The sequence below is a fragment of the Pseudophryne corroboree genome, chromosome 6 (genome assembly GCF_028390025.1).
Source record: "Pseudophryne corroboree isolate aPseCor3 chromosome 6, aPseCor3.hap2, whole genome shotgun sequence".
Classification (NCBI taxonomy): domain Eukaryota; kingdom Metazoa; phylum Chordata; class Amphibia; order Anura; family Myobatrachidae; genus Pseudophryne; species Pseudophryne corroboree.
In genome coordinates, this window is record NC_086449.1 from 577,971,743 (window position 1) to 577,995,521 (window position 23,779).

The 23,779-nt window shown below is 46.7% G+C and overlaps 1 protein-coding gene across 5 annotated transcripts in view; it reads left to right on the plus strand.

The window, feature by feature from the left end:
- The window catches only part of LOC134935464 (uncharacterized), a 95,161-nt gene that overhangs the window by 37,759 nt on the left and 33,623 nt on the right, over positions 1-23,779 (plus strand). For 4 of the 5 annotated variants that reach the window (XM_063930523.1, XM_063930520.1, XM_063930521.1 and 1 more), the window contains one exon: positions 13,235-13,500. The exons of the other annotated variant lie outside the window; for it this stretch is intronic. Coding sequence is in view for 3 of the 4 variants with exons in the window: in XM_063930520.1 (XP_063786590.1) it covers positions 13,435-13,500 (66 nt within the window). In the remaining variant the exon portion in view is untranslated. The remainder of the gene's footprint in view (positions 1-13,234; positions 13,501-23,779) is intronic. 5 annotated transcript variants of the gene reach the window in all.

Sequence of the window (23,779 nt, forward strand, 5' to 3'; positions counted from 1 at the left end):
TTCTTCTCCCCGCCACCTTAGTTAGAGAGGGAAGTCTGCACTTTTAGTTTTAGTATTAATAGGCCTCCCTCTCAGTCAAAATAAAAAGCTGACCCCTTTCACGCCAATTACAGTTGTTGTGTCTTTATTTACTAAGATAAGTGTGCTTGAGTGGCGTGCGTATGCATCTGACGTGTGAAGTTTAAGATTGCGTAGGTCATGAATGTGGCCGAGACAACATAAACTCACCGCAGGGCATGCGGCGCGCCTCTTAATGCATCACTCTGGCACGGAAGGGGTTACAGTTTTTTGTGGGAGGAACGTAAGGCAAACTGCCTGGATTGTGATTGGCTGTATTCTGTATAGGGGCCGGTCTGACATACATATAGTCTTCAGATTGAGGAAATCCTGCCTCTTTCAAGTTTTTCGTGACCCACCCTCCCGCCCTGGGGAGTTGGTTTTTGTTGCTCCAATGGGGTTACTTGTGTCGGCTTTTGGTGGCCGGTTTCTGAACGGTTATTTTAGTTCAACTTAAGGAGTTTATTGTTAGTAAGTTCGGGTGAACTTTTAGGTCATTTTACAGTCCTATTATTAATTTATGGGCACCACCGTACCTGGTGGGCCCATATGATAGATCATAAACATGTGTGGATATCGGGGCCGGTGGCCCTATTTTTTAACCCGTAAGGGCGGAGCGTACCTCCGTCCCTACAACTGTTGGTGGACAGGGGTAGTGGCAGAAGGTCGACCCCTGGCCTTGGATTTTGGATTTACGATGTCTGGGATGGAGGCAGGAGGCCGATCCCGGAACATCTGGGGCAGAAGGCCCCCTCACACTTGTGTTTTTTATTGTTCGGGATGGAGGCAGGAGGCCGATCCCGGAACATCTGGGGCAGAAGGCCCCCTCACACACACATGTTTATTGCTCTATTTCGTCATATAATTTTGGATTACCCTTATTAAGTTGTTTATCATGCTTAACCGTTCTTCTCCCCGCCACCTTAGTTAGAGAGGGAAGTCTGCACTTTTAGTTTTAGTATTAATAGGCCTCCCTCTCAGTCAAAATAAAAAGCTGACCCCTTTCACGCCAATTACAGTTGTTGTGTCTTTATTTACTAAGATAAGTGTGCTTGAGTGGCGTGCGTATGCATCTGACGTGTGAAGTTTAATATAATATTATATATAGATAATAGATGATGCAGCACACTGGCCTGAGCCTGAGCAGTGCACACAGATATGGTATGTGACTGAGTCACTGTGTGCTGTGTATCGCTTTTTTCAGGCAGAGAACGGATTATAAATAAAAGTGGTGGTCACTGGTCACTATCAGCAAAACTCTGCACTGTACACTACTGAGTACTCCTAATGCTCCCCAAAATTAGTAAATCAAGTGTCTAAACGGAGAGGACGCCAGCCACGTCCTCTCCCTATCAATCTCAATGCACGTGTGAAAATGGCGGCGACGCGCGGCTCCTTATATAGAATCCGAGTCTCGCGATAGAATCCGAGCCTCGCGAGAATCCGACAGCGTCATGATGACGTTCGGGCGCGCTCGGGTTAACCGAGCAAGGCGGGAAGATCCGAGTCGCTCGGACCCGTGAAAAAAAACATGAAGTTCTGGCGGGTTCGGATTCAGAGAAACCGAACCCGCTCATCTCTACTCTTAATGCCCCATCTCTCTTCATGCCTCCTTTCTCTCTGTATGCCTCTCTCTCCATGCCCCCTTGTTATCTCCCCCCATGTCCCCCCTCTAGAATACCGTGTCCTAGAATGTGAATTTCGGTTCACACCGTGTCCTAGAATGTGAATTTCGGTTCACAATGTGTCCTACAATGTGAATTTGGGCTCATTCAGTGTGCTACAATGTGAATTTCAGCTCATTCAGTGTGCTACAAGGTGAATTTCGGCTCATTCAGTGTGCTATAATTTGAAAGGGGCACCAATACTAGAGAGTATAAGGGGTATTACTACACTGAGGGACATGCCCCCTGTTTAGTGGCCACGGCCCCTTTTCCGGAGCGCGCGCGCATGATTTCACCCTTCGCTTTTTTTTGGGTGGGGGGGGGGGGGGGCGCCATTAATGATATTGCCCTGGGCTCCAAAATCCCTAGTTACGCCTCTGATATATATACATATATATATATATATATATATATATATATATATATATACACACACATATATATATAATTATTTTTTTTTGGGGGGGGGGGGTTTGCTGATGATTTGCCTAGGGTGCTGGGAAACCTTGCACCGGCCCTGACTATATCGCACACTGGGGGTCATTCTGAGTTGATTGCTCGCTAGCTAGTTTTAGCAGGCGTGCAAATGCTATGCCGCCGCCCACTGGGGAGTGTATTTTAGCTTAGCAGAAGTGTGAACGCTTGTGCAGCCGAGCTCTGCAAAAACAGTTTGAGCAGTTTCAGAGTACAGTAGCTCTGAACCTACTCAGCGCTTGCGATCACTTCAGCCTATTCGTGTCCGGATTTGACGTCATACACCTGCCCAGTGAACGCCCAGCCACGCCTGCGTTTTTTCAGACACACCTGTGTTTTTGCAAATGGTCAGTTGACACCCAGAAACGCCCCCTTCCTGTCAATCTTCTACCGGCCGCCAGTGCGAAGGAAAACTTTGCTAGAACCTGAGCACAACCACAAAGGGCTTTGTACCCGTACATCACGCGTGCGCATTGCGGGGAATACGCATGCGCATAAATGCCATTTTTTCACGTAATCGCAGCGCTGCAAAAATCGTCAGCGAGCGATCAACTCGGAATGACCCCCACTATCTGGCAAGAGTGGAACATAGTGCACAGTAGCGGCTCTTGCTACGGGCACGCAGGATTTTTGCTTGGGGCGCCGCCTTCCGTGGCAAAATCCGCTACTGGTTCCCCCTCGGTGCTCAGTAGATGCGGTGCTGTGCGTGATGAAGTCATCGCACACCGCACTGCATTGTGGGAGTGGCACATAGACACTAGGGGTCATAATTGACCTCTAGTGTCTATGCGGTGCTATGGGAGAGACGTCATGACGTCTCTCCCATAGATCAGAGGAGCAGCACCAGCGGCCGGAGACAGAGGGCAGCAGTGGTCGGGAAGCTGGAGCGGGGATTGTAAGAACTAATTTTTATTTTTTAAGCTGCGCAACTAGGGGGCACAACTCTACAGGGGGCACAGTACTGGGGGCACGGCGCAACTAGGTGGCAGAACTCTACTGGGGGCACAACTCTACAGGAGGCATAACTGACCACGCCCCTTCTCCGTGGAGCCATGCCCCTATTTTTCACCCGGAGCACCACAAAGTCTAGATCCGGCCCTGATAGTGCACTATATTGCACTGTGTGTACACACTATATTGTATGCGATATAGAGAGTCATTCAGACCTGGCTGCAACAGCGGCCCGGAGTGCAGTTTGTTGGTGGAGGCAGACTGCGCTTGCGCAGTAGCTGCTGCGGCTGCGTGGCCATACATTGCAATGTGATTGACAGGCAAGGGCATTGCAGGGGTGTCGTTTCGGCATTGAGGGGGCGGCGACGGTAAAACAGGGGCAGGCCAGGACTGTTTTCGGGGGAAGCTGCATGATGTCACACGCAGCCGCTCACCCCCTAAAAATGGCAGTTGATCGCCTGGTAGCGCCGACAGGCAGCGCTGCCAGGGGTCAACCTTAGATCTGATGCATTCGCAATTAGATAGCGGCCGCATCGGGAGGCGGCCCCACACATGCTGGGCGGCCTTGCCCTGTGGTGGAGCGGACCTCAACATGTGCAGAGATGAACGCAGATCTGGCTGCGTGTGCAGCCATCTGTATTCACCTCTGAATAACCCCCATAGTGTGGTGCACGCTCCCGCAGGTCGTATCCAATGTGTCGGATGAACATGTAGCTCAATTTTAGCTAGATAGTACACTATCTAGTGCATATTGTACCGTGTGTATGTTAATGTACGATATTGTATCTGATTTGTGTCATCACAATAAAGTGAGAAATCATATCTTTTGCTATTTCTTATGCTAAAACTGTTGTGCTAAATCTTATGCTCTATCTAATGGCCCATACACACGGTGAGATTTGGGCTATGCCCAATTCTCACTATGCGACAGGGGCTAGATCGGAACATAGTCAGTATCGCCAGGGCCATCTTAACAGCAGTGTTGGCCCCTGGGCACAGCAATGCACGGGGTCCCCTACCCATCCTCCAGTGGTAGGGGTGGGGGGTGCTATCAGCGGCAGCTTTGATGTCCCGCGGGCGGTAGGGAGTGTTCTATCTTCCACTTAGCAAGTAGGACCTGGAGCAGTAATTTCTGCTAATTACTCCTTTACTGTACAGATGGGGTTAAACTGTAGAAGGGGGCATTGGGCTGAATGAAGGGGCCCCGGTACATGACTTCCAGGGAGGTAGGAGGTGTTTAATACGTAGGGGAGGGGTGGATCGTGGAGTGGGCTTAATATTTATCAATTTCTGGTGGGAGGGCAGCTTGCTTGACTGCAGATATCTCAAGTTCCTGAAAATGTATTTCTTAGCTTTGAATGGGATAAAAAAAACTAGAGAGTGACCCCTTTCAGAAGGTTCTGGGGACTTGGGGATCAGAGTTCAGGAGCCAGAGCAATTCACCAATGAAAATCTAAAACTGCGTATTAGGCGTGTGGAGCTGGAGCAGTGACCGGCTGCTTGAAGGCTGATATCTCTGGTTCTGGACATAGTAGAGACAAGCTTCCAGTGTCCACCAAAAGGGGAGAGTCACAGCTTTAGGATTATACCCTCACAAAAACTCTAAGTCGGACAGAACTCAAGATATCTGTCTAGGAAGAGCAATTAACAGGCTTGGATGGGGACCACTGCTTTCAAGTCTGATATCTCCAGTTCCCCATGGCCGATTTAAAAAAATTTGGTACCCCTGGAAAGAGGGGACCCTCAGCTATCAGCCTAGGGCCCTTATACTCCTGGGGCCCTTGGGCAAGAGCCCATTGAGCCCATACGAAAAGACGGCCCTGAGTATCGCAAGCACATAATCAGTGTGCTTGCCATACTGACTATGTGCGATTTTGGCTAAGTGTCAATTTTGACTATCTCTTCTATAGTGATTTAACCAATTTGTCTGAATGACAGGTTTTATCCATTTTTCAGTGTTTGGGAGCAAATGGTTGATTGTCATTTGCTCTCATCCATTACCAGATTTTCATTCCAACCAGCCAGATCTGTCAGATAATTGTTTAGTGTATGCCCAGTTTTACCGTGTTTATGCACTCTTTCGTTTGTTCAGGAGCTCAGGGAATTTCAAGGGAAATAGTGTAGGATATCTTAACATAGTCAAAATCTTACCGTGTGTACCCAGTTTAACGTGGAATCGTGAACCTTGCCATTGATTCGTTGTTGGATGTTTAAACTTGCATTTTTCCTTTAAAACAAAAGCTGTAAACTGTATTATTAAAGCATCTCATTGTAAGGACTATGCAGTCTCATCCGGTGCTTCCTACCTCATCACATGTTGTGAAGTATGGAGTAAATGTAATTGCCTGAGAATTCCAGGCAATGGCTAGGCTACCCAATGTTTTAAAGTAGCAATCTTTTAAAAGGCAAAACTAAACTGGTTATACCTTTTTAATGAATGCTGCTTAAATGCACACAGGACAAAGCAGCAGTGCAGTACAATAGTCTGCATGCATTCTGACAGATTAGTGTTTGCATAAATATTTTAATTTGTGTCTGCAGAAATGTACAGGGACAGCCGCCCAGAGACCTCTATATACAAATTTACATCAATAAATATAGACAGTGTGCTACTAGATATAACAAATTGACTATGTAAACACACACAGATACTCTACCACAATTCCTTACGCTGGTGCTAAGGACTCCCAAAATTCTCATTGAACTTCAGTCATTTAAATACCTGTGCCCATATACTTCATTTATAGTTATGAAAATACTCACCTTTCTTATTAATAACTAATTTAGCGTATATATCTGCAGTAGTGATCACAATGGGACTTTCCCAAAGGATGTTCTATTGCTTGGAACTGATGATACAGCAGACACTATTTGGAGCCACCACATCTATTGATACATAATGTCTTTGGGCGGGATGTACTATAAGTCATCGCTGCTCCTCGCCTTCTACCGCAGCGATACTAATCGCATATGTACTAACATATGCGATTAGTATCGCAATGCGGTATAGGAGGCCCCCGCGATGATGTCTGCAGGGGTCGGCGGGGGTCAGCGGGGGTCTCCGTCACCTCCCAGACTCGGGAGGTGACGTGTGCAGGGAATCCCTGGGCTCCTCCTCCTCCCCCCTGCAGCCGGAAGGAGACAAGGCTGTGCTGCGGGAGAGAAGGAGGAGGGGGCCGTACCAGCAGCAGCTCAGTCACTGGACACACAGGTATGTCGGGGGGTCGTGAGTGGCGCGCGGGGGGGGGGGGGGGGGCGGCAGTAAGAAGCCCTTTGTCTTCTATAGGGTATCGCCATAAAAAGATGTCGATACCCTAAGGGGCGAAAACGCGGCGGCCGGGGGTTAGTACATATGAAAATTCGGTAAAACAGGGGTTTTACCGCATTTTCCCTTTAGTACATCCCGCCCTTTATCTTATGAAATACAAAATGGTTTGTTAAACAGTCTTCTGCCACCTGATACTTATTCCAGTGTCATCTGCTGATGTAACTATGTTTATTTACCCTGTACTTGTCCTATACTGTCATCAACTGTAAGTTGCTGTTTTCCGGTTTGATTATTTGTTTATGTACTCTGTAATTGGGCGCTGCGGAACCCTTGTGGCGCCATATAAATAAAGGATAATAATAATAATAAATAAGATGAATTTACCCAAATGAGGCACAATTTGGAAATTGTAAACACTATCATTGTGCAGCATGGTGGCATAGCATTACCGTCTCTCTACACCTGAGTTATAGACAAGGGCGTAGCTACCATAGGTGCAGGCAGTGCAGCTGCTATGGGGCCCAGAGCTGAGAGGGGCCCACCTTCCCTGTCAAAGTTACATGTGTTATATACTTTTTACGCCATTGGGTGGTACGTAGGGGTTCTTTCAAACTTTTTCCTTGGGGCCTTCAATATATCTAGGTCTGCCCCTGGACCTTCTCATTGTAGTGTGGTATAAAATGAACTGGAGTGCATTTTAATGTTATATAATATAAACCTGGGCACTGTAATGTGGCACAATATGAACGGGGAGCACTATATATCATAATGTGAGTTGGGAGTTCTGTGCGGCATAATGTATACTGGCAGCTCTGGGGCATAACATTAAATAAGGCTCTACTATGGTTCAGAAAATGAGCTAGGGCACTATTATAGGGCATAAAATTAACAACTGCTGCAGAGAAGTGTATCTCTAGAAGCACTGGCATGGAGGCCCCTTCAAAATGTTGCTATTGGTCCCACAAAGTTCTGGCTACGCCCCTGGCTATAGGTTAGATTCTTACAAGTTAAGTAACAAACCGGTAAGGGAAGGGTCATATATTTTGCTTTTCTGTGCCACATGTTCAGTGCTTTATGTTCCCCTTAAACTTATGCACCCTTGGCAACTGCCTTAGGTCACTTACAGCCTACCTCTGGGCATGAATATATCAATGCCTAGTGTTTGCATTTGGAAGCAGTTGCTGCATTATAAAAGTGAGGCTCAATGCGCACAATGGTGTTAAATCATTATGCAAAATTGTAAACACATAAATGAGAAACTCCTGCCACTGGAGAACCACTCCTACCTAATAAATACACTTTTTAATTTTTTTCTCCTGGAATACTTCATCATTTAGACTTATTTAAGTTATAAATAAGTCACGAGAGTGAGAGGACATCATTTTTTTTTTTTGAGCCACGTAGGCCATCGGGGCTAATTGGATAACTCCCAACGAATCCATTATCTGCTGTACATCCTAGCAGATAATTGGATGCCCCCCCTAAGGAGCAATAGATCAATAGAAATTTGCAGGATATCCCCTGAAAACTCTAGCTTTTATCAGAGTGTGTGTCCTGTAAAGAATATTTGCTAAATTTGTGTGAAAATATTAATTTTCACTTTGCACATCCCAGCCACATTAAAATTGTGGGATGTGATTAATACAGTAGGTGCCTAAATCTGCTTTTGGCCTGTAGTGCGAATGTTTTGTGCATCATAATTGCCCTCTCTCCTCACATGGCAGCCGGCTTCAGAACATTGGAAGAGAACATACATAGTGGACATATTTAGTGATGTTAAAACATACCTGCATTGCTTGCTTGTTATACTGCTCTTCAATATACAGTCTTTGATATACTGTATATTAATGTCATATAGTGACTCTACTTGCTCTTTAACCAAGATTTACTTACTTAAAGTTAAACATTGTGAAATGTCACAGAGAGTGAAGTGCAGAGATTTTTTTGAAGACGTGACTTTAATCTTGGTAAGAGATAGACGATCAGTCAAGAGAGATTTATATTCTAAAAACACATCTGTTTGTAATAACTAATGAGTAAACTATACTAATGACTGAAACTAGTTTCAGTAATGACTGCTGCTTCCAGGGATCTGAGCAGACAACTCAATAACACTGCTGTTATCTAAATAAACAGACAGGACATAATCCCTCATCATTACAAAGGGAAAAGAACAATATAGGCATAATGCTGTGAGATAACCTGCAGCCACATTTAGCCGGCTTCTGAAATGCTCTGACAGGCAGTATGACTGCCACTAATATGTAACATAGGTCAGAGAATATACACTGCAGAATTCCTTGGTGTTGCTTTAAGGGTCATATCTATCAGGGTGCCTGGGTCAGCGAACGCCACCACGTGTAACACTTGTCCTCTCTGAAACATTTCTCCTCTCTGCCCACTGTATAGCAGTGGAGCTGCCGAGGTGCATCAGGCAGTGAGAGGAGCCTGTTCGTCTCTTATTGCCCTATATGCCACTACAGTGCCACAGCTATACAGACATGGCCGCAACGGTAGTGTGCAGAGAGGAGATGTTACCGGTAGAAACCTGGAGCTTCCCCTCATCCCCTGGAGCTGCCCCTGTGCCAAGCGTGAAGTGTCACTGAGCATACAATTTTGTTAACATAGGGAAGGGGGTGTGACCATACCTCCGTGATTTGGGCACGTCTCCAGTACCAAGGTCGGTAGGAGCTCTTTGATGGCCCTGAGCATATTGGATTATTTCCATGAAATTTAATGGGATATGGATCTGAAATATCCCTCCCCCAGGGCCTGGGGCTGAAAATGTTTTACGGCCTATACTGAGAAGGGGAGGCGCTGTGGCCAGTGTTGTGTGGTCAGTGCCATGGAGGTGTGTAAACCCCTACACCAGGCATGTCCAAACTGCGGCCCTCCAGCTGTTGTGAAACTACATATCTAGCATGCCCTGACATAGTTTTGCTGTCAGAGAATGCTAAAGCTGTGTCAGGGCATGCTGGGATGTGTAGTTTCTCAACAGCTGGAGGGCCGCAGTTTGGACATGCCTGCCCTACACTATCAGACCCACTGTCTCACAAAATGCACAATATTCGAAAAACTGCTGAAGTTTGTGAGAAAACTAAAAATACAATTGTAATACTTATGATTTATGGCTGATCATGTGGCCAGCTAGGTGGCTTGTTATCATCATACTGTCATGATGATGGTCCTATTTTTATGTGGAGGCCTGGAGCTAAAGCTCCGTCCGCCCCATTGTTAATCTGGCCCTGCCCTCCCCAGTAATGGGCACTCGGAAATGCATGATCTGATTACTGCGCATGTGCAGTAATGCAATTGGCCCCTGAACCAGGAAGTAAAGTGATTGCATTGCTGATCACTTTTACTGCTAACACATTGCAGCGACAGGCTGCTATCGAAGCCCCTGTTCCTGCATGTACTTACATATATAATGCTGGTGATCCTTCTTTAAAATTATAGTTATTGAATCCGATAATTATGTGCTTCCTAATGTCTTTAAGATCCGTCCAGCTGTTCTCCATACTCACCGTTTTGCAGAGCCAACTCAAGGTGGGAGAGCTAGAAATATTTTTACAAATGTGTAAATGTCATATTTGGGTCCAGCTTCCTTCTCCCTTACCAAATCATTCCCAAAAACTACAAGTCTGAGACTGAAAGATATGGGGTTCTTACTGATTAACCATTTACAAAAAAAAACCTAAATTGAAAAACCGTAAGCAACTAAGGGGGACATTTACTAAGCAGTGATAAGAACGGAGAAGTGAGCCAGTGGAGAAGTTGCTCCATTAACCATTCAGCAGCTCTGTATAATTTTATAGTATGTAAATTATAGATGTTACTTCAGTGCTGATTGGTTGCCATGGGCAACTTCTCCACTGGCTCACTTCTCCGTTCTTATCACTGCTTAGTAAATGTCCCCCTTATTCCCCTTTCACACCGCCGCTGCTTTGATGCAGATTATTGCCGGGTTAACCCGGGTCACAGCTCGGTGTGAAAGGATCTCTGAATATGGGAACGAGCCGTGTAACAGGACAGTATGAATGGTCCCGTTTACAGTATAGGAAGAGCTGGATCTTTGGCGCTTGGAGATGATATCACCTCCAAGCGCTGGCAGAACCGTTAATACTGCGCAGAGTGAATGGAGTCGGCACGGGTCTGACCGGGATTGGCACTGTGTTCCAAATTTCGGATCAGACCCGGGATTTTGGTGTAAAAGGGGTATAACCTATAGATCAGTGTTTCTCAACTCAGGACACTAACAGCTCACATTTTCGAGACCACCCAGCAGGTGCACAGGTGTGTTATTGACTGTCACATTTTATCAAGTTAAATATCCAGGTGACCTGCAAAGCATGAACTGTTTGGGCCCTGAGGACCGAGTTTGAGAACCACTACTATAGAGCACCAGCACTGCCCTGCCCAGCCTGGGGCTGCTGTTCACTTTTTGTTCTCTTTTTTCTTGTACATTACAGTGTGAGGACATATGGATGGACTGTATTACAGTGACAATTATTACTGTATCGCGCTAGTGTGCCTATGCACAAAGCATGATATGGATGCAGAGAACATGTCCCAGTAAAAGTACACAGAAGGAACAGATTTCAGCCAAGCCAGATCTAGTGTAAAATATAGTGGAAATGGAGAAAATTCCCTCCACCCCCAAGTAAACTTGCGCTATAAATTCAGGCAAATAGGTTTGTCTGCTGTGGACGTTACTGGAAATGCCTTCACACTGCAGACATCCATTGTGGTATGCAAGACTATGGGGGAGATTAGTCAGATGTTGCAGAATAATAGTGGAGAAGTTGTAATTTTTCTAGAACAGTCTGTAAAATGACAGAAGCTAATAGGTTGGTATGGGCAACTTCTCCACTTTATCTCTCTCCAAGATATCATAGTTCCACCCCTATATGCGTCAGCAGAAATCTTGCATGTGCATAACAGCGACAACCAGCACATAGTACCCATTGTTGGCAAAAAGGCAATTTCAGGCTAATTAGGAATTGAGCCATGTGTGATAAAGGGCCCAAATATTTTCATTGTAGTCCAAATGAACTAAATGTGCCACTATGTACTAATTAAGAACTCCACCCAGGATGTATGTTTTCAGGAATCTATCCTCAGTTGGGAGGTTCCCATGTCCATGACCTCTCTCCCGTCAACTCCACAAATGGCTAATTCTCGTTGGCTAACAGTCAATGGACATTTGAATGGAAACTACAGGCACTGAGCAATTGTGGATGGAGTTGAATGAAGTTACAGCAATCATCCAGTAAGCTACATTTAGACCATCTATGACGACTATATATTCCCTGAAGTTTGCTTTTAAACACATCTTGCCCCTGTTACCCAGGAGCCGGGGGGGGGGGGGGGGGGTGGTAATAAGGACCCGAACATCACAGCTTCTGAGCATGGGACTCAATTCCTCAGTGAAGAGAATGGATGGTTTCTTGCAACATACACGGTTGAGTAACATCATTATGACAACCTCCTACATTTGCACTCAGCCGCGTGTAGCCTATGAAGTACGTCATGTGTCATGCGCTGGCTTGGTGGGTATATAAGGTGTGCGATAGGCCGACGGCACATATATCACTCGTTGCTGTAATGAGTAAAAGCGGTGATTTATCTGGGTTGCACATAGGGATGATTATCGACTTTCGGGCCAAGGGTGGCAGTTTTTCTGAAACAGCGCAGTTTGTGAACTGTTCACGTGCTGCTGTGGTGAAGGTGTATCGTGACTGGACAAATGGCACCATTGTGGATAACCGATGTGGAAACTGCTGGGCACCACGTGCCACTGATGTGAGAGGTGAATGTCGGCTACGAAGGTGCGTGAGGGTAGACTGGCAAACTACAATGGAGCAGCTCACCATCAAAATGAACCTGGGGGCTACCAGATGTGTTCTAAAATGACAGTTCAGGGAACCCTGCTGCGTATGGGGCTCCGAAGCGGTTACTCTGGCTATTAGGGTATCCCGTCTCAAGGTCGACAAGACTTAGGTCGACAGAGTCTAGGCCAACCACTATTGGTCGACAGTAACTAGGTCGACAGCGTTTTTAGGTCGTGAGGGTCTCTCGGTCGACATGTTCTAGGTCAACAGGTCAAAAGGTCGACATGAGTTTTTCCAATTTTTTTCTTTTTTTGAACTTTTTCATACTTTACAATCCATGTGGACTACGATTGGGAATGGTAACCTGTGCCGAGCGCAGGGAGGCACCTTGCCCGAAGCATGGCGAGCGAACACGGTGCACTAATTGGGGTTCCCGGTCACTCTATGGAAAAAACAACACCAAAAAAGATTTAAAAACAATACCACACCCGGCTATTAGCTGGTGGTCATAATAATGTGAATCGACCGTGTATATCTCCTAGGTTGAGTTCCTCATTAAACGCGCTGAGATACATTACATACACACAAACACAGTATAATGATCTGTGAACTGGATAGGCACCATTTTAACAGTTGAAACCACTTCCATAGTTTGTATAAGCAAAGTAATAATTCTAAAATGTATGACACAAAAGTAACGTAAGAAAACAATGACTAATGCAAGACATGACCACAGATCCAATATTTTTTACTCAAATCTGAGACATCTGTTCTGCCTGAAGCCACCCAATGTCTCTTTCAGGTTCCATATTAAATAATCTTTAACACAGAGGTTCTATTGTCATTCAGTTTTTTTTTCTATCTTGTAAAATGTAAACATTTAAATTCCAAGCATTTTACTCTGACACATGGAAGATCTAAGCATCTATTGACAAGTATAAAAATGACCCATTATTCCTGTTACTATTTGTCTTCCTTTCCCAATCCAGATACTTCTGCAGCCATCAGACACAAGAGGCTGAAGTGCTTTGTGTGTAAAATAATGATAAGAGAATGGTGATAGTAATTATTGATCAGATTTGTACAAGTTTTCCATTGTTCTGCTGGAGATAAGTCTACGGTATAAATGTCTACATCAGTGGACACTGAGCTAGAAGTGCTACATCTCAGAAGCCACATTTAACTCATAATGGAAAGCATGTTCCCAATTCAGGACAACTTAGGATCCATGGTGCTTCTAACCAATAGTACCACTGTAAGTATAATAGCTACAAAAACTTGCATTGTATAGTTAATATACTGTATGTCATGGACACAAAGGGTATTGTCTTCTGCAGGAAACCTCAGCTTGTCTTGTTTTGTTTGGTACATATACTTTTTAGTATAGTATTCTATCTTCTGAAGTTGCATCATTCGGAACTGTCCCTACATAAAGATCGGCCACAATGTCTTCACGCTTAATATGAGGGGTTACTTTTTTGTGTCTAGTTTTCTCCAGAGCAGCTGTTATAATGTGTGTATAACATATTTCATATTTTTCTGAAGAATAGAACAAAGTTTTGTAAGGACCAGGAATAGTTTTAAAGCTTGAATAAGATCTATGATCAGGTCATACTGTAGTTAGCACTTTAGGCAATATTATGTTTTGTAAATGGTGATGCATGAGTCATCTTGGTCAAGGAGTTCACATATACAGAAAATATCTCTCACTTTTTAACACTGGCATGGACAGATGTACTAAGCCTTGAAGAGTGATAAAGTGGAGAGAGATAAACTTCCATAGTATAGCCAGATTAATGGGGGTTGCAGGCCCCACTTTGTCAGGGGACCCCCCGGCCAGAGCACACTGACATCACTAGATTTCTATCTTATGCAGCAGCAGAACCAAGCAGCATGAATATGAGCAAGGCAGTATGCAGTGCAGGCAGAGACACAGGAGTATCAGGTTTCATGAGCTACCTATGGAACCTTCCGACAGAGGAGAGATAGGAGGAGGGGGAGGGGGGGGGGGGGGGGGGGGGGAGAGGGGATAGTAAGTAACACAGGGATCCCAGCTTCTCCTCCTCCCTGCTTGAGTGTCTGGGTCCTGTGTAACCTGTTATCTATTGAAGCCACAGGTTGGCCAGGCCTGGTCTAGAGTGAGAAACGCACAGTGTGTCCTCCTTAGTCCTGTCCCAGTGTGTAAGTAGTACAGAGGCTGCTGCTATTCTTGCATGTGATAAGAAAAATGATAGATTTTATTTTTCTATGTGTATTTTAAGGTTAAGTTGTCTTTGTTCCATTACAATACATTTTATAAAATAGTTGTCTCTCAATTAGATGGAGTTATAAACAGTGCACAGGCATTATTAAACTATTAGTTTAAATCTAATATACACCATTGGCTTAAATTTAATATACACAATTAATACCTCCCAATATGACCCATTCCAGGAGGGACAAATGCAGTGACGTAACTAAAAAATTTTCTCCCCCAAGCCAAAACATTCTCTGGCGCCTCCCCCCCCTTCCCATATGTGCCACTAGCAAAGTGATGAATCTGCGGGCGTGGCCTTGCTGAAATGGGTGTGGCTTTGCATAATATGCAACCTGCATGCCCAGACGTTGGCCACCACAGGAAAAAAAATAATCCTGATTCATGCCACTTACATTATTTGTTATTTTTCCTCCTTATAGTAATGCCCAGTATACATTATGCCACATACTGCAATGGCCCTTAGACATTATGCCACACAGAATAATGGCTGTTACACAATATGCCACACACTGTAATGCCCCTGACACATTATGCCACACATCGCAATGCCCATTATACATTATGCAACACACTGCGATACCCCTCTGACATTATAGCACGTACAATGCCTGTGATACAGTATACCACACACCGTCATGCCTGTGACACATTATGACACACACCGCAATGCCCGCTATACATTATGCCACACATTGCAATACCCCTGAGACATTATACTACATACCACAATGTCTGTGATATAGTATATCACACACCATAATGCCTGCGACACATACCGCAATGCCCGTTATACCTTATGCCACACACTGCAATGCCCATTATATATTATGCCACACACTGCAATGCCCCTGAGACATTATACCACATACCACAATGCTCGTGATATAGTATACCACACACTGTAATGCCTGTTACACATTATAACACACACCGAAATGTCCGTGATACGTTATGCCACACACCGCAATGTCCGTGATACATTATGCCACACACCGCAATGTCCGTGATACATTATGCCACACACCGCAATGTCCGTGATACATTATGCCACACACCGCAATGTCCGTGATACATTATGCCACACACCGCAATGTCCGTGATACATTATGCCACACACCGCAATGTCCGTGATACATTATGCCACACACCGCAATGTCCATGATACATTATGCCACACACAATGGCCATTACACATTAAGCCCACATTAAGGCACGGTGCCAGGGGTTTTCATGCTCAGGGTGTCATGCTTGTTGCTAGGGATTTCATGCGGTAGGTGTTATGCTTGTTGCCAGAGGTATCATGTGCTGGGTGTCAAGCTCGTTGCCAGGGGGTAATATTCGTTGCCAGTGGTTTTATGAACTGGGTGTCATGCTTGTTGCTATGGGGTAATGCTTGTTGCCAGGGATTTCATGAGCTTGGTGTTGTGCTTGTTACCAGGGGGTAATGCTTGTTATTAGGGCTGTGCTCCCATTGCCACATATGCCCCCAGTGCTAGATATTCCCCCACAGTGCCAGATAAAAATATGCCCCCATAGTGCCAGAAACACATATGCCCCCAGTGCCCCATATGCACCCCTAGTGCCAGCTACACATATGGCCCCAGTGCCAAATATGCCACCCCAGTGCCAGGTTCACTCACTCCCCAGCTGCTGTGCGGGAGGAGCCGGCGGGCACAGTTCGCGCCTCTGCTGGCTGTGACCGTTCTGTGTCTCCAGCGGCGTGTCAGTCAAATGAGGTGCCATGTCATGAGCCAATCAGAGCTCGCGGACCAGCAGCTGTGGCTCCTGATTGGCTCCCGGTCCGCGAGCTCTGATTGGCTCACGAACAGGCGCTTAATTTAACAGACACGCCACCACCGCCGGACACCCAGGAGGGATACACAGGAGAGGCGTGCGCTGTGCCCTCCGGCTGCTTCCTGGACTCACAGCGGCAATCAGAGGCAGCGCCCCCGCAGCCCTGCGCCTCCAAGCGTCCGCAGTGGCTGTGGGGGCGGGAGTTACGCCACTGGACAAATGCTCTCTACTCATACTTGCCTACCTGGCCCTCTCCATGAGGGAAAAATTGCTCTGTTTCTGGACTTTCCTGGTAATGTAGTGGTTTCCAAACTTTTTTGAATCACGGCGCCCTAGAATATCAGAATGTTTTTCACGGCATCCCTAGGCCAAAAATGTCTTATTGAGAAATTTAGAAAGAAATATTACATTAAGTAGATCGCGTTTATATGTCATCCTTAGGGTCAGTTGTGTGGTGAGGGACAAGATTTGCTTCTGTTTGGCCACATATGTTATGACTGGCAGCCACCAGCACTGGTTTTGCCTATTATATTGACCATGAATAATTTGAATTGGTCCTGGACTACCAACCAAGGGCACCCCTGCAAGTGTCCCGAGGCACCCCAGGAAGCCACGGCACAGTTTGGGAACCTCTTTGGTAATGTATGATTGCCATCACCTGTGGTGAAACACCTTTCTTATCAATTAACTAGCTCACCACAGGTGATGTCAATCATACATTACCAGGAAAGTCCATGAAAAGAGCATTTTCTCCCTCATGGAGAGGGTCAGGTAGGCAAGTATGGGGGTAATTTCGAGTTGTTCGCTCGCAAGCTGCTTTTAGCAGCTTTGCACACGCTAAGCCGCCGCCTACTGGGAGTGAATCTTAGCTTATCAAAATTGCGAACGAAAGATTAGCGAATAGACACCTCTTAGCAGTTTCTGAGTAGCTCCACACTTACTCGGCATCTGCGATCAGTTCAGTGCTTGTCGTTCCTGGTTTGACGTCACAAACACACCCAGCGTTCGCCCAGACACTCCTCCGTTTCTCCAACCACTCCCGCGTTTTTCCCAGAAACGGCAGCGTTTTTTCGCACACACCCATAAAACGGCCTGTTTCCGCCCAGAAACACCCACTTCCTGTCAATCACATTACGATCACCAGAACGAAGAAAAAACCTTGTAATGCCGTGAGTAAAATACCTAACTGCATAGCAAATTTACTTGGCGCAGTCGCACTGCGGACATTGCGCATGCGCATTAGCGACTAATCGCTCCGTTGCGAGATAAAAATACAGAGCGAACAACTCGGAATGACCCCCTATGTCTCTACTATGACTTCCGTCTTAATTTATGATTGCAATCACCTGTGTTGAAACACCTTTATCAATTAAATAGTTCAACACAGGTCACACCAATCATATATTATTAATAGGGAAGTCTAAGTAGAGAGCATTTTGTCCCTCCTGGAATGGGTCATGTTGGGAGGTATGCACACTCTAAAGGGCCCTACACACTGGCCGATTTTTTGAAAGATATGAATGATCTCGTTCATAAATGAACGAGAACTCGTTCATATCTTTCAGTGTGGAGACTCCAGCGATGAACGATGCGCGTCCCCGCGCTCGTTCATCGCTGGTCTCCCGTCGGCTGTGCATGCATGCCAATATGGACGATCTCGTCCATATTTGCCTGCACTTCAATGCAGCCGCGTGACGGGGGGAGTGAAGAAACTTCACTCCCCCCGTCACTGCCCCCCCGCCGCCGGGTCGCTCGTCGGCCGTATCCGCCGTCGGGCAGCTCGGCGGCGGGTCGGCCAGTGAGTAGGGCCCTTAATATATACCCCTGCTTCCACCAGGGTTCCCCTGTCTTAAGTGCCCCGGGCAACCCCAATGGTTAATCCGGCCCTAGGCCATAGTAAATGCCTATTTTGCACACTTTAAAAAATGACACTGCCATCACCTCCAAAAATAAGAAGGTTCAAAATTCTTCTGTCATTTAAATATAGCTTGAAATAGCTTCTGTCATTTTACAGGCTGTATTTGAAAAATGATAGGAGCTGATTGTTTGGTACGTTATCTGTCTCTACTTTATCTCTCTCCAAGCTTTTATAAATCTCCCCCTAGAGAGGCCATTCGGGATCTATTTAGGATATATATATATATATATATATATATGTATGTATATATATATATATATATATATATATCCTAAATATATATATATATATATATATATATAGAAACAAAAAGTACAGCACTCACCAAAATGAGCTCACTTATCCTCACAACATCTATGGATAAATGAATAAATGATGGGGGTTTAGTTAGTGAATTGGCCAATGTACGGAAGACTGCATACCGCTCCAAGGTACCCCACCTTCATGCAGGTCCTACACTATCACCAAATCATCAAAATTAAAACCTGGCAACTGTATCACATAATATAACTGCAAAAATGCCCACTTGGTGTAAGGTGTACCTGCCATGAACTGCATGGCTTTTAAAAGGTACACTAGTCACCTGACACTGGCTACATGCACCCCACCCTATTAGTGGTGAGTGCGGATACTGCACCCCGTTTCTGGGGTGGCAAGTGCTGTGGTTTTCTATTTGCTGGTATATATATATATATATATATATATATACACACACACACACACACACAACTCTATATATATTTTTACATTTTTCAGGATATTAAATAAATAATTGTGTTGTTACATATAAGGGGAGTAGGGAAATTACTACGGCTGGGTACACACTGATGCAACGGGCATTTGTTATTTCATCGGAGTGAATGCCTGTCAGTGGGAATTGCCAGTACACACTGGCACGATTTTAATGAAGGACGTAACGACAATGTCGCTAGCGACGGGTGCTAGGTTTGGTGAGCAGCACATCAAACCTAGCGTCTGTTGCTTGCGACAGTGGGAACGCGCGATCCTGGGTACCCAACTGAGCGATGTAAGCAATATGTTGCTCCAAAAGGCATTGTGGAGCGACATCGCTCCAGTGTGTATCCAGCAATGCACTAGAAAGGTGTGATTCTAGGCTTGGTTGCACTGTATCAATTTGCATATTCTAAACACAAAATAGATATACTTGTTTTACAATAGAAAACAATTTTTGCATCACTCGTATTCCACTCTTCATGTTAGCAGTAAATCATATAATTTGCACCCTGTCTTTCTCTATGTGGCAGTGTTCATGTAGGTGAGTTTGCCATCCAATTCCATTACCACAGTAACTATTGGGAAGGAGTTGAGGTGATTTTTTTCACAGAGATGAGGAGGCAGCAGGAGAAGGGATGGGCATGGTGATCACAGAGATGAGGAGGCAGCAGGAGAAGGGATGGGCATGGTGATCACAGAGATGAGGCAGCAGGAGAAGGGGTGGGCACGGTGATCACAGAGATGAGGAGGCAGCAGGAGAAGGGGTGGGCACGGTGATCACAGAGATGAGGAGGCAGCAGGAGAAGGGGTGGGCATGGTGATCACAGAGATGAGAAGGCAACAGGAGAAGGGGTGGGCATGGTGATCACAGAGATGAGGTGGCTGCAGGAGAAGGCGTGGGCATGGTGATCACAGAGATGAGAAGGCAGCAGGAGAAGGGGTGGGCATGGTGATCACAGAGATGAGAAGGCAGCAGGAGAAGGGGTGGGCATGGTGAGCACAGAGATGAGAAGGCAACAGGAGAAGGCGTGGGCATGGTGATTACAGAGATGAGGAGGCAGCAGGAGAAGGGGTGGGCATGGTGATCACAGAGATGAGGAGGCAGCAGCAGAAGGGGTGGGCATGGTGATCATAGAGATGAGGAGGCAGCAGGAGAAGGGGTGGGCATAGTGATCACAGAGATGAGGAGGCAGCAGGAGAAGGGGTGGGCATGGTGATAATAGAGATGAGGAGGCAGCAGGAGAAGGGGTGGACATGGTGATCACAGAGATGAGGAGACAGCAGTAGAAGGGGTGGGCATGGTGATCACAGAGATGAGGAGGCAACAGGAGAAGGGGTGGGCATGGTGATCACAGAGATGAGGCAGCAGGAGAAGGCGTGGGCATGGTGATCACAGAGATGAGGCAGCAGGAGAAGGGGTGGGCATGGTGATCATAGAGATGAGGAGGCAGCAGGAGAAGGGGTGGGCATAGTGATCACAGAGATGAGGAGGCAGCAGGAGAAGGGGTGGGCATGGTGATCATAGAGATGAGGAGGCAGCAGGAGAAGGGGTGGACATGGTGATCACAGAGATGAGGAGGCAGCAGCAGAAGGAGTGGGCATGGTGATCATAGAGATAAGGAGGTAGCAGCAGAAGGGGTGGGCATGGTGATCACAGAGATGAGGCAGCAGCAGAAGGGGTGGGCATGGTGATCATAGAGATGAGGAGGCAGCAGGAGAAGGGGTGGGCATAGTGATCACAGAGATGAGGAGGCAGCAGGAGAAGGGGTGGGCATGGTGATAATAGAGATGAGGAGGCAGCAGGAGAAGGGGTGGACATGGTGATCACAGAGATGAGGAGACCGCAGTAGAAGGGGTGGGCATGGTGATCACAGAGATGAGGAGGCAACAGGAGAAGGGGTGGGCATGGTGATCACAGAGATGAGGAGGCAGCAGGAGAAGGCGTGGGCATGGTGATCACAGAGATGAGGCAGCAGGAGAAGGGGTGGGCATGGTGACCACAGAGATGAGGAGGCAGCAGGAGAAGGGGTGGGCATGGTGATCACAGAGATGAGGATGCAGCAGGAGAAGGGGTGGGCATGGTGATCACACAGATGAGAAGGCAGCAGGAGAAGAGGTGGGCATGGTGATCACAGAGATGAGGAGGCAACAGCAGAAGGGGTGGGCATGGTGATAATAGAGATGAGGAGGCAGCAGGAGAAGGGGTGGACATGGTGATCACAGAGATGAGGAGACCGCAGTAGAAGGGGTGGGCATGGTGATCACAGAGATGAGGAGGCAACAGGAGAAGGGGTGGGCATGGTGATCACAGAGATGAGGAGGCAGCAGGAGAAGGCGTGGGCATGGTGATCACAGAGATGAGGCAGCAGGAGAAGGGGTGGGCATGGTGATCACAGAGATGAGGAGGCAACAGCAGAAGGGGTGGGCATGGTGATCCACAGAGATGAGAAGGCAGCAGGTGGAGGAGTGGGCATGGTGATCACAGAGATGAGAAGGCAACAGGAGAAGGGGTGGGCATGGTGATCACAGAGATGAGGTGGCTGCAGGAGTAGGGGTGGGCATGGTGATCACAGAGATGAGAAGGCAGCAGGAGAAGGGGCGGGCATGGTGATCACAGAGATGAGAAGGCAGCAGGAGAAGGGGTGGGCATGGTGATCACAGAGATGAGAAGGCAACAGGAGAAGGCGTGGGCATAGTGATTACAGAGATGAGGAGGCAGCAGCAGAAGGGGTGGGCATGGTTATCACAGAGATGAGGAGGCAGCAGCAGAAGGAGTGGGCATGGTGATCATAGAAATGAGGAGGCAGCAGGAGAAGGGGTGGACATGGTGATCACAGAGATGAGGAGGCAGCAGGAGATGAGGTGGACATGGTGATCACAGAGATGAGGAGGCAGCAGGAGAAGGGGTGGGCATGGTGATCACAGAGATGAGGAGGCAACAGGAGAAGGGGTGGGCATGGTGATCACAGAGATGAGGAGGCAGCAGGAGAAGGGGTGGGCATGGTGATCACAGAGATGAGGTGGCTGCAAGAGTAGGGGTGGGCATGGTGATCACAGAGATGAGGAGGCAGCAGGAGAAGGGGTGGGCACGGTGATCACAGAGATGAGGAGGCAGCAGGAGAAGGGGTGGGCATGGTGATCACAGAGATGAGAAGGCAACAGGAGAAGGCGTGGGCATGGTGATTACAGAGATGAGGAGGCAGCAGCAGAAGGGGTGGGCATGGTGATCACAGAGATGAGGAAGCAGCAGCAGAAGGCATGGGCATGGTGATCATAGAGATGAGGCAGCAGGAGAAGGGGTGGACATGGTGATCACAGAGATGAGGAGGCAGCAGGAGAAGGGGTGGACATGGTGATCACAGAGATGAGGAGGCAACAGGAGAAGGGGTGGGCATGGTGATCACAGAGATGAGGAAGCAGCAGGAGAAGGTGGGGGGGAGGGGTTTGGTAATTGCTACAGCTTGTTAGCCCATGTGTTCAGCAGCAAGAATAGTGTTACTGTGAAAGTAATGAAATTATCACCTATTGATCAAACTACATTTATAAAGTTAATGCTTGAGAAGTTATAGGCCCTACACACTGGTCGATCTGACTGAAAGATATGAACGATCTCGTTCATTAATGAACTAGATACCGTTCATATCTTTCAGTGTGGAGGCACAAGCGAAGAACGATGCGCGGCCCCGCGCTCGTTCATCGCTGGTGCCCCGTCGCATGCAGCCCAATATGGACAATCTCGTCCATATTTGCCTGCACTTCTATGGAGCCGGGTGACGGGGGGGAGTGAAGTTCCTTCACTCCCCCCGGCACCTGCACCCCCCCCCCCCCCCCCCTTCCCACTGCCGGGTCGGCCGTATCTGCCGGCGGGCAGCTCGGCGGTGGATCGTTAAATGTGTAGGGCCCTTAAGAGACCTTAAAGCTTGACCTACTGTATGACACTCTACATTAGTCCTTTAGTGTTTATCACCAGTTAAAGCTAAAATTGTATTGGCTATACTGAAATATAATAAGAGATAATCAATGTTTGTTAAAAAAAAACACTAAACCCAAAATATAAGATACCTTAAATAAAAGAGCGACTGGTAATATTCACAAATATATATGTAAAAGTGTACATAACCATGACAATACCAGAGATATGTGACATTATAGTTGCATTTCCTATGTAACTGGGTGCTTGCTATTTTGTGTAAGATCCTGAAATGTTTTCTTTTTGTGCATGTTATTAGCAGTGCTGGCTTTACACATTATGATATTGCGCTGATATCTCATAGTTTATATAGTTTATAACCAGACAATATGCCAATTAATGTGCCTATTGAAATATATTGGAAATCAATAGCATGACCCCTTCCGATGACCCCAAATGACCCCTTTGATTGCAATAACAGGCCTCGCTAATGAGTGCCAAACAGCTTTTTGCTACTAGTCATTAACATCAATTTCCACCTGCTCTATGGGGGTCATTCCGAGTTGATCGCTAGCTGCCGTTGATCGCTGCGTAGCGATCAGTGTAAAAATCGGCTAATCTGCGCATGCACTGCAATGCACACGCGCGACGTATGGGTACAAAGAGAATTGTCGTTTTGCACAGATTCTAGCAACAATTTCATTCGCACTGGCGGCCACAAGAAGATTGACAGGAATGGGGCGTTTCTGGGTGTCAACTGACCGTTTTCTGGGAGTGTTTGGAAAAATGCAGGCGTGGCTGGGCGAACACTGGGCAGGTGTGTGACGTCAAAAGCCATCCATGAAAATGTTAGAATCAACGCACACGAAGAGTAAGTCCAGGGCTGGTCTTGTTTTGCACAAAAAAAGATTTTGCAGGCG